At 39.0% G+C, this 11,765-nt stretch overlaps 1 protein-coding gene across 1 annotated transcript in view; it reads right to left on the bottom strand.

Moving 5' to 3' along the window:
- Positions 1 to 2,253: 2,253 nt before the first annotated feature.
- LOC129900001 (flowering time control protein FPA-like) overlaps positions 2,254 to 11,765 on the bottom strand; it is a 29,383-nt gene continuing 19,871 nt past the window's right edge. Inside the window, exons 2-3 of the mRNA XM_055974989.1 lie at positions 3,321 to 3,814; positions 2,254 to 2,983 (exon numbers count right to left, since the gene is read on the bottom strand). Coding sequence (XP_055830964.1) covers positions 2,464 to 2,983; positions 3,321 to 3,814 — 1,014 coding nt within the window. The 3' untranslated portion in view covers positions 2,254 to 2,463. The remainder of the gene's footprint in view (positions 2,984 to 3,320; positions 3,815 to 11,765) is intronic.

Genomic DNA, 11,765 nt, shown 5'->3' with positions numbered 1-11,765 from the left:
TCTTCAATACTTTACTTTTAATGAGCTTGAACTTGGGATGAGAATGTCAATATTGGTATCTGGAGTTTAGAACTTCAATTTTATATGTAACAAACCTTTTGTAATTTAAGAATGCCACCAACGAAATGACTTCCCAATTTTCTTGCCATTCTTTTCTTCTCTGTCCTTTCTTTGTTAGGTGTTTTATGTTTATATTATCATACTTTGTTTATCTTTTCTGATGCTTCAAGTTGTTTTCCTAGCTTTAGCCTCAAGAAAATAAAGAAAGAACAAGTGAAACCACTTAAATCACCCGACTCAAAATTGTTTTAGAAGAGTTTGACTTCATTAAAATTGTTTATGCTTCATTTTTCTGTTGATAGCAACCTGGAATCACAACGATGCCATGCTACCTGGTTTCTGAATTTCAGAGTTCTAATCGTAGTAGACGATGATCTGAGAAGAAATGTGATACTTCTAATGTTAACTTTTCACTTTAAATAGCTAGAAATTATATCTTAGTCTCAATTGAAGAGGACATGAATCATTCTTCTCGGAGGATCTTTATTTCTTCCTAAGTTTTTTGATTTCAAGAACTCCTTAGGTTATGATTTACCCTTCGTTTAAGAGGAAATAATCGGATGAAACATTATTTTTTTTAAAAAAAATGCTTTGCTGATAGGTTCTTTCCTTTTGCCATAAAAAAGATTCCTCTTCTGCTGTCATTTGAAGCATTGTGCTTATGAGGGGATCTCATCGTAAGTGGTCATCTTATATATTCGGGAATGACTACTTATGTAAAAGGCAAAAAAAGCCCTTGAGATTTAGCAGATTTTGTGCCTCATAGAAAGTAACTTGAAAGCAAAATTGTCTTGTGAGTTCTTAGACGATGACAATCTTTGCTAGGTAATTGTGCAGACTTATTGTTTTTCATAGTTGTGGGTGAGACCTGCCAAAATAATTAATAGCTGAACTTCGTCTCTGGTGATTGTCGAATTCACCATACTTACAACTTAGTTTCCATCAACGTCAGTGCATCGAGCATGGCAGACAAATGATCCAAACAATACTTACAACTTAGTTTCCATCAATGTCAGTGCAGCGAGCATTTCAGACAAATGAACCATCCTTTGTGATTATGCCACGCCATATATAGTCATTGGGATTACTCAGCGCTGGCAAATCAGTAAATCCAGGGCCTGAAATAACAGGGTGAAATCTGCCTTGCATACTCAAAAGTCTAGCTGGGGTGTCAGGACCATAAGATGGCAAACGTCCAGATACGTTAGAGGCCTCCAACATAGGGCATAAATAAGGATAAAATAGAGCAAACATTCTATGAAGAGAAATGGTATCTAAGGACATAAATAAGGATAAAATAGTCAAAAATTGCCTCCTAGTGGATGTTTCTTAAAGGAATGTAAAAAAAAAAGGGAGAGAATTTTCGCATATAGTCACTCAAAAATACCTTAATTATGCTTCATAGCTATAGTTTGCTAATTACAATTCGTAGTTATAGTTATAGCAGCGTTTGTATAATTTGCACAAGATTTGTATACGTTTGTATAATTCTCTATATAATTTGCAGTTTTTGTATAACGTTTGTATATTTTACTACACAATTCATGCACAACGTTTGTATAATTCTCTATATAATTTGCAGTGTTTGTATATTTGTCTATACAATTCGATTCGCGCACAACATTTGTATAAATCGCGCGAATTATACAAAATTCAGCTGTATAATTGCGCGAACTATACAAAACTCAAACTGTAATTAAAGCTAGATGTTTGCCACGAGCCATTATTAATTCAAACTATAACTATATTAGCTAATTAACTAGTATATGTATGCTTCTACGCGTAATTTTCCCAAAAAAGAAAACCACACCAGATTATTTGAGACATAGGGAAAGCAAGAAGTGTTAACCAGACTCTGACATAGTATTTGGGACTTGACATTCCGTAATAAGAACACTCTGTTTAGACCATTTTATGCTTGAAAAAAATCCAAAAAATTTCTCAAAATTTCGAAAGATAGTTTTACTTCAAGATATTTGAGGGCCGCCAAACACTTTAAAAAGTTTCAGCAATTATAGCTTCATCTTTTTAAGGGATAGATGTATATCTTCCTCTCTTAATCGAGGTCTCGAACCTTAAGACAGTAGAAATTACTAGTTGGGAGCATTATCCCCTTCAATAATTTCTACATATCATGAGGATTAAACGAAACAATGAGTATGGAATACTAAATAGTTAAAGAAGAAAAGTCAGACTTGATTATAAAACAAGAAATCCGGAAACAGAAAGAGAAGAGAGACAACAGGAAGTTAAAGCATGAAAACATTGAATCACAAATTTGAGAAAAAGAAACTTGTTTCCAGCTTGTGACTGGGAAACATGAGTCTGGTTGGGCAAACAATAATGTCCTAAGACATCAGTACCATGAGCTATCCCAGCATCTTGATGTCTTCCAAGCTAAAGCTACCGATCAACATATCTCCAAGACTCTGGCTCAACAGTAATATCCGATGCAGGAATACCAGCAGACGCTCCTGCAGTTCCTTCCACTCTTCCTGATGGCTGAAAATTACTTAGACTTGCAATAAGGTCAGATGTTAACAAGGGCCTTGCTTGCACAATCTGAGAGGATGTTAGCTCTGGTGAATCCACGTATCTAGGTTGATAGGACTCTGGTGGAAAGGATGTGCCACTAGGTGCAGACTTTAAAACCACACCATAAAGACACGGGGGACCATCAACTTTCAGAACCTTCCTAATGAAGTCTGAAGGTGGCACCAAGAACATTTGGGTTCCGTCACCAAGTTTCGCAACCCCAGCACGATCTTTTGAACTCAGATACCTCAAAAACTCTTCGTATAAGGCAGAATCGTTATCAGAATCAGGCAAGAAGAAAATGATGCTGAACCCGACAGCAGCATCTGCATAGTGTTTAGTCAACCTGTCTAACCCCGTTCTGGCTGAGCAGTTGACTACATCAGGGCTGCAAATAGAAAAATGTCAGCACTTGAATGTAGCTGACAAAATCCATACAAAAACAGTTAACTTGTATAAGAATTATATATACTGTGCTAATCCAAAGAAAGATCAAACATGCATATATTATGTGCTAACAGCTTTTCTTGACACAATTTAGGAATGAGTTTCATAAGAAATCTGTGAAGAACCCCCAATTCCCCGGCCCCAAAGGTTAGAAAAAAATGCAGAGACCACCAGTTAAATTTTTTTTTATTTTGGAAAGATGATAACTGACTGATATTAACAAGCTGAGGAATCTGTTAAATCATAGAGGCAACAAGGAAAATGCAAACTATACTTACAGCTCACATCTTATACTTTCCCCAATAGGAACAGAGACAGCACGACACACAGATGCTCCATTCTTGGCGATAATGCCACGCCATATATAGTCATGGACAGAATAGTGCTTTCCAGGAGAGATTCTTGCATCACTGTTGTTTGCTTGACTGACTGTAGCAGGACCTGAAGGAACATTGCTTCCAAATGGACCCAAACCATATTGTTCATCCAACACAGGACCTCGATCACCTGTTCTTTTATGAGGATAAGAACTATCATTTTCATTGCTTGAATAGCTGATAGTGATTCTGGGATCATTGTAAAGCTTTCCCTGCAAGCCCTCTTTAGCACGCTGGGCTTCCTCCATGCTTCTAAACTCAACCAGTGAGATGTTCTTATCATAAAATGTTCTGATTCGATTAATCTCACCAAGAAGAATCATAGCATTGTGTATCATGTCGTTATCCAAATGGACCAATGGAGGATAACTTATACACAACACTTTACTAGGCAACTGAAAGAAAAGAAGAAGAAGAAGATAGAGTTAGCAGATGAACGACGTTGCATTTTTTGTCTAATTACTAAAAAAAAGAAATTAGAAATCTTTCAAAGACAAAGGAGCATTACATGTTGCCTTGTGAAGCCAGCATTCATATTAATGGAGGCATTCAACATAATAATATCCACAAATCAATGAAAAGATTGCAGGCTAAACCCAAATAGGACAGACATAACAAAAGACTCAAACAACATCATTTGCAATTGTTTTCTAATTTCTAAGAGAATATTTAGAAATCTTTCGATGAGAAGACTACAGGGTATGCAGGGAGTCTCCATATATGCATATAATTTGTTTCATCCCACACATGTTTATCATTGAATAGAGTATGTTAACTTTTTATTGAAGGACTGGAAATAGTAGGATGTCACTTCCAGAAATATAATGAAGTCTCTTGGAAATTAACTTTTTTTCAATAAAAGTATGTTTTTATTAACTTGTGTTTAGTTATATATGATATTCACATGGTATATATCATAGTATAACAGAGTATAAAAAAAAACTGGTTCATTTCTTTAAAAAAATACTGTATCAATCCTCTATGATTGGTTTATATTATACACTGATAGAGTATCACAGAGGATTGGTATTGCTTCAAACGATAAAATTATAAAAAAAACATACAACAAAGAGATTTTAAGCTTAAATTTGATATTTTAATTTTTATATCATTTTTAGTAAGCAATTTTGGTAAAAAGAAACTATAAAAAATAGAGTTATATTTTAGATATGCATTTTGTTTTCATTTGCAAAAGATAAAAAATTATACAAATATATTTACTATTAATTTAGATTTTAAAGTCACCTTAGTATTTTTTCCTTAATTGTTTCTTATTTATTCTTTAAAAAAAGAGCTCAATCCTATGTAACACTAACGTGTATACATTAATATATATTGACAAGGTATCAAAGACTAAGTCATAGTTATGATCATGCTGGCATCATGCGTGAAAAAAGGAGGCATGAATAGGCCTGATAATAACCTTTGGCTTAATTGGTGCTTGCGAAATTAGTTTATGAGTGGGCAAATCAGGGCAATTAGATTGCTTATATAGGCAGATTGTGTGACATGTGTACTTTTCCCTAAAATTTTGAAGACTTGGGAGTCATTTGCTTGCACTTGATGAAGATTTGAATTTGAATGGTTCAGTTAATAGAACATTAAGTACATTTATTTTTATTAAGATTTAAGCACTTAATGAGTCTAAATATGACTTCATCATTAAGATCTAGTCTTAATATCATTAGATACATTTTTTTGTGCGGATAATATATACAATCACTCTGTCCCAATCACCAGTGACCACCTCTAACCACCTCAACCATCACAACCATAACCACCACTATTGTCAACCACAATTATTGTCGTCTACTACCAACCGCGCGACACCGATGCTAACTAACTACTAGTATCAACTGCTACCACACTTACCTCCTCCATTATGATTATGTCCATTTTTGCCGCTGCCACCACCACCACTATCAACCACTATCACCACTACCACCGTCACCACCGTCGCCGCCACCACCACCACCACTATCAGTCACTACCATCATTGTGGTCAATCTCTACTACCAACCACCTTCATTATAACTAGCACCGCCGCCAACTACCACAAACACAGCACCAACCACCCCGCATTCTTCAAGCCACCACCTTCAACTCCACCAACTACTAAACATTAATCAACTTCATCATTACAACTACCAATACCATTATAAATTGTCATTATGATGATAGTCACCACAACACCAACCACCCCCATCATCACAATTATCATCACCATCATTACTAACCACTACAATAACTATTACCATCACCACCACCTCTACAAACTATCTAAACCATCACTAGCAAGTATAAATGTTTAATCAAATAATGATTTTATTTTATAAATTCTTTTTTAATGTCTAATTATTTTTATATGAATTGTATATTTATCATGTACGTAGAAATAGACTATGTACATTCAGATGTTAAAAACAAGTCATAATCATTCAATGTTCAGATCTAGATAAAACATTCTAATCATTCGGATGTGCATTTAGATTCAGACGTTTAAATCTTAATGAAAACAATGAGACCTCAGAAAGGATTTAGACTCAAATAAGTCCAAAAGACTCCATCAATCAGAATGAAAATAAGGTTCGTTTGGACATGATTTCAAATTGTGATTTGAAGTTAAAATTTTTGTTTGGACATGCAATTTGGTTTATTAAGTTATATTTTTCTCATAAATATAAGAAATCATAATTTGTAAAACTATATAAAAAATCCAACTCTTATACTGTCTTACCAAATGGACAAATCATAATTCATAAACTAGTTATTGAAATATTCTAAGGCAATGAATTAATAAATTGCGTATCTTTATATTTCTTTTATAAATAAATGTTTACGATTATATGTAAGTACTAACTTTAAAATACACATATATAATGACCCTCCAGGTTATTTTTATGTAAATGCTTTCTTTTTCATCATTTAGAGCATTTTTATAGAGATCCCAAGTCTTTTATGACTTGTTGGCACTAAATGTTCGATCACTAGTGTAACACCCCTCAAATATTTCCAAAGATTTAGACCCTTCTTGTGTTCGGGAGGGGTCGAATCCGAGTATCTTGAAGTATATTCGTGAGTTAAAGATGAGTCTCTGAGGGACTGAGCAGCGTTAGAGGTAATGTGGGGTCACCAAGGACCCCTAGGACCGAGCTAAGTCCAAAAGGTTCGTCGTAGCTAAGTTTAGGATGAGTTCGTATAAGGGTCGACTTTTAATGACCCTATCTTTTGAAGGACGTCAATCTGGGTGGCCCACGACCTATAAAATTAAAGGTCGTCGAGTCTTCTTTCCAACGCCACTAAGAACGTAAATTTTGGAGTTCGGAGTCAAAAGATATGACGATCCTAAGATGAACTAGCACGATAGGAATTTCATTTTGGCCTGGGTTGCAACTGCTGGGGAAATGGCCTTGGCGCTGTAAGGGCGCGACGCACCACTATCGCGCCAGAAACATGCCTCAGTAGTTTGGTCCTTGGCGCGACGCGCCACTAAAAGTTGTGCAGGGTTTTTCAGGCCAAATTTCCAGAACCTAGAAAATATGGCCTTGGCGCTGTAAGGGCGCGATGCGCCACTATCGCGCCAGAAACATGCCTCAGTAGTTTGTCCTCTGGCGCGGCGCGCCACTACAAGGTGTGCAGGTTTTAGGCGTATTCAGCCTGGCGCTGCAATGGCGTGACGCGCCACTATCGCGCCAGGTGTATTTTTAGCCTATTTTCAGAACTTTTGAGGAGGGGCAATTTGGGAACTTACTCAAATTATATATATGTTACCCTTGGTCTTTTGGGAACACATTTTGCAGCCTCACCCTCTCTCTAAAAAGCCCTAGCTTCTCTCTCTTTTCTTCCTCTTCTCCATTTCCAACAAAAAGGAGTCCAAGAGCTTCAAGATTTGAGTCCTCCATTGAAGACCCAACCACAAGGTTTTCTTTAAGTCTTCACTAAGGTATGTAAGACTATCTAAAACATGGGTTGAGTTCACCCATGTGCCCTACTCTTGCCTTGAGGTTAGATGTTCATGAAAATAGAGTTTCTTGGTATGGTTTATGTTTGTATGAACTTTGTCTCCTATTTATTTGATGCTATATGTGTTGATGTTGTTGAGCTAAGAAGTCCCTAAAATCCTTAATGTTAGTATGAGTCGATGGAGATGACTTGTTGTTACGCCTTGTTGATCTCTTTAGCCAAGTGATTATGTTGCTTAAGTCAATTTCCTTAAATATGCTATTCTACTTAAATTGTTGAGCTAAAGTCATAGAGTTGTGCCAAATCTTGAGGAGATGTCATAAATGCTTATCTAAATGAGGCTTGATTGAATTGATTTGAGGATGGAATTGACGAGTGGACAAGGTCCTAAATGAGACTTGCCATTATGACTTAATTGAGTTGAAATGAGAACCAAGTTGATGAAGTGACAATGTATCACATAAAACTAGCCGTGAGGGCTTGTTTGAGATGATTGGAGGAGTTTTATGAGCATGGAGTCATGGGAGGAGTATCGAGCACCGAGGCGGGTGGGAGTACATTCCATACTCGAACCCCAGAAACTACGCTGCCAACGTAGGTAGGGATGGAATCGTTAAAGTCGGATGCTTCCCTTGGGATCGAACCGTTAAAGTCGGATGTTTCCTATTTTTATTATCCTGAAATGATAGGACTTGACTAATCGATGGTATCCATGATTAGGGAAGAGTTCATGCCCTGGCAAGGTATGGACGGACGTGGCAACAACGTCTAATTGTTGTACTATCACCGCCTCATAGGTGATGGTTGTCGGTTAAGAGAAACTCCAATTTAGGTCTTGATGGTACTCCGAATCAGTTGAGTTGAGTGGCATGAGATTTGGTCTGTTCTAAACTATTCTTGTTAGACTTAGGGCACTGGAGTGAGTTGTTATATGTATATATATATGAGATAAGATCCTGAGTTGATATTGATGCTTTCTTGATGTTGTTTTCCTCCGGCCATTTTACATACTCGTACATTCCATGTACTGACGCCATTTGGCCTGCATCGTTTTATGATGCAGCGACAGGTACCAGAGATCATCAACCGTTACCCCGTTGAAGATCCACTTACACTCCCAGCTAGTCGGTGAGCCTTCCTAGTCTCCGGAGGATGTGGAGTTCCTTGTATAGTTTTGTTGTTGTTATTTCTTTTATTTTGATTGTTGGTAGCCATGGACTTGTCATTGGCACCTTTTAGACTTAAATAGAGGCTTCATAGACTGGAGTATGGGGAGGTTGAGCGGTTAATCCGAGGAGTCTTATTATTTTTGTTGTTGAGCTGATGAATGCTTGGCCTTCGGCCCTCATATTGTGAATAGTATTTCATTAATTGAGTTCCCGCTAAGAAAATGTGATTGAATGAATGAGTGACTGGACCAGGTGGTTCGCTCAGAGGTCAGAAATGGCCTTCGGGTGCCGGTTACGTCTAGGGTACCCTTCCGGGGCATGACAAACATGGTATCAGAGCCCAGAGTTCAAGTGTCCTAGGGAGTCTATGGAGCCGTGTCTAGTAGAGTCTTGCTTATGGGTGTGTTGTGCACCACACTTATAATCAGGAGGCTATAAGACATTAGGAATTGTTTCAATTCTTTCATACTCTGAACTCGTGCGATAGAGTTAAACTCTATAAAACTCCTTTCTAATTCGTGTGTTTGTACGTTACAGATAATGCCTCCTAAACATACTGCTAGCCAGAAAAACATTGACAACGCCGAGATGCCCCAGTCCGAGGCACGCCCGGCAAGGGCTAAAGGCCGACCTGCGAGATACTCAGAGGCACCCTAAATGCCATCTACTCCACCTGCACCCACATCAAAGGCAGAATTTCGAGGGGCAATTACAATGCTCACGCAACTAATGGCTTCCCGAAGTGGTAATCAGAGTTCGCCGACTCTCAGCTCTAGTTCCCAGGAGCCATCTACTGCCACTAGAATTAGAGACTTTCTGAGGATGAATCCACCGGCATTCACGGGTTCTAAGGTGGATGAAGATCCCCAAAACTTTATTGATGAAATGTGGAAAATCCTGAAAGCTATGCATGCTACGGAAATTGAGGGGGTTGGGTTGGTGTCTTATCAACTCAAATATGTGGCAAACATTTGGTATAACCAATGGGAACAAGGTAGAGATGAAGATGCTGAACCTGCTAGGTGGGATAAATTTGAGGGAGCTTTTCTTAACCACTTCTTTCCCCGAGAATTGTGGGAAGCGAAGGTGGAGGAATTTGTTAATCTGAAACAGGAGGGAATGACAGTTAAGGAGTATGGCCTGAAGTTCATCCAGCTATCTAGGTATGCTCCAGAAATGATTCCGGATGTGAGGTCAAAGATGAGGAAGTTCGTCTCCGGATTAGGGAGGCACATGAAGAAGGAGTGCAAGGCGGCATTGTTGATCTCGGATATGGATCTTTCCAGATTAATGGTGTATGCTCAGCAGGTAGAGGAGGAGAAAAGAAAAGACAGAGAAGAGCACCTGAGCAAGAAGGCAAAATCAGCGGGCCATGAGAATGAACAAAGACAAAACAAGGGCAACAGGTCCTTCTTCCAGAAGAGGCCTCCCAATTATGCCTCATTTACCGCCAGCGCACCTATGCCGCAGGACAGGTATGATCGGCCGGGTCAGAGTCGCCAGACTTCTAGACCCCAGGGTTCTTAATCCCAGGCTAGTGTAAGTCAAGGTGCGAGGGGGAAGCCATCATGCAGTAAGTGTGGTAGGCTCCACTTAGGAGAATACAGAGCGGGAAGGGTTGGTTGTTATAAATGCGGCCAAATGGGCCATTTTCAGAGGGAGTGTCCAACAGGGGGAAATAGCATCCAATATTCTGCCACCGCACCGCCGGCTAGAGGTAATCAGAGGGGCACTACTTCAGGCACCAGCGGAGGTACAAATAGTTTATATGCCATGGGTAGCCGCCAAGATCAAGAGGACTCTCCAAACGTCGTGACGGGTATGATTCAAGTCTCTTCTCTTGATTGCTATGTTTTGATGGATTCGGGTGCTACCCTATCTTTTGTGGCTCCTTATGTGTCTAGTAAATTCAATAAAATTCCTGAATGTCTTCTTGAGCCTTTTAGTGTGGCCACTCCTGTCGGTAATTCTGTCTTAGCTCAGAGAGTCTATAAAGATTGCACTGTGTCCATTTATCACAGGGATACCTTGGATGACCTAGTTGAGTTGGACATGGTTGATTTTGATGTGATTTTTGGCATGGACTGGCTCTATGTCTGTTATACCTCTATTGATTGTCAAACTCAGATTGTCACGTTTAAATTTCCGAATGAGGTTGTCATAGAGTGGAAGGGTAGTCCGATTGCGCCTAAGGGTAAGTTTATTTCATACCTTAGGGCCAGGAAGCTAATCTCAAAAGGATGCATTTATCACCTTGTCCGAGTGAAAGATGACAGCATTGAGTCTCCATCCCCCGAGTCAGTTCCGATTGTCAACGAGATTCCGGATGTCTTTCCTGAAGATCTGCCTGGAGTCCCTCCTAATAGGGAGATTGACTTCCGGATTGATATTCTTCCTAATACCCAGCCTATCTCAATTCCTCCATATAAAATGGCTCCAGCCGAGTTGAAAAAGTTGAAAGAGCAGTTGAAGGACTTGTTGGATAAGGGATTCATTAGGCCGAGCATCTCACCATGGGGTGCTCCCGTCCTATTTGTGCGAAAGAAAGATGGGTCCCTTAGAATGTGTATCGATTACAGACAGCTAAACAAGGTCACCGTAAAGAACAAATACCCCCTCCCCAGAATAGATGACTTATTCGATGAACTTCAGGGTGCCACTTGTTTCTCAAAGATAGACTTGAGATCCGGCTACCACCAGTTGAAGGTGAGAGAATGTGATATTCCGAAGACTGCTTTTCCGACTCGTTATGGCCACTTCGAATTTTTTGTCATGTCCTTCGGGTTGACTAATGCCCCTGCAGCTTTCATGGATCTCATGAACCGAGTGTTTAAACCATATCTTGATATATTTGTAATTGTATTCATAGATGATATTCTGGTCTACTCCAAGAATGAAGAGGAGCATGCCTATCATCTTAGAGTTGTTTTACAAACTTTAAGAGACCGGGTACTGTATGCAAAGTTCTCCAAATGTGAATTTTGGCTTGCATCAGTGGCCTTCCTAGGCCATATTGTATCTGGAGATAGTATTCAGGTTGATGCTCAGAAAATTGAAGCTGTAAAGAATTGGCCTAGACCCACGTCCCCGACAGAGATAAGGAGCTTCCTGGGTTTGGCCGGGTATTATCGAAGGTTTGTAGAGGGATTCTCATCCATATCATCACCATTGACTAAGCTGACTTAAAAGAAGGCTAAGTTCCAATGGTCCGATG

Source organism: Solanum dulcamara, chromosome 8, assembly GCF_947179165.1.
Source record: "Solanum dulcamara chromosome 8, daSolDulc1.2, whole genome shotgun sequence".
Taxonomy (NCBI): domain Eukaryota; kingdom Viridiplantae; phylum Streptophyta; class Magnoliopsida; order Solanales; family Solanaceae; genus Solanum; species Solanum dulcamara.
Note: the sequence above shows the minus strand (reverse complement) of the source record. Positions and strands in the feature narration are given on the sequence as shown.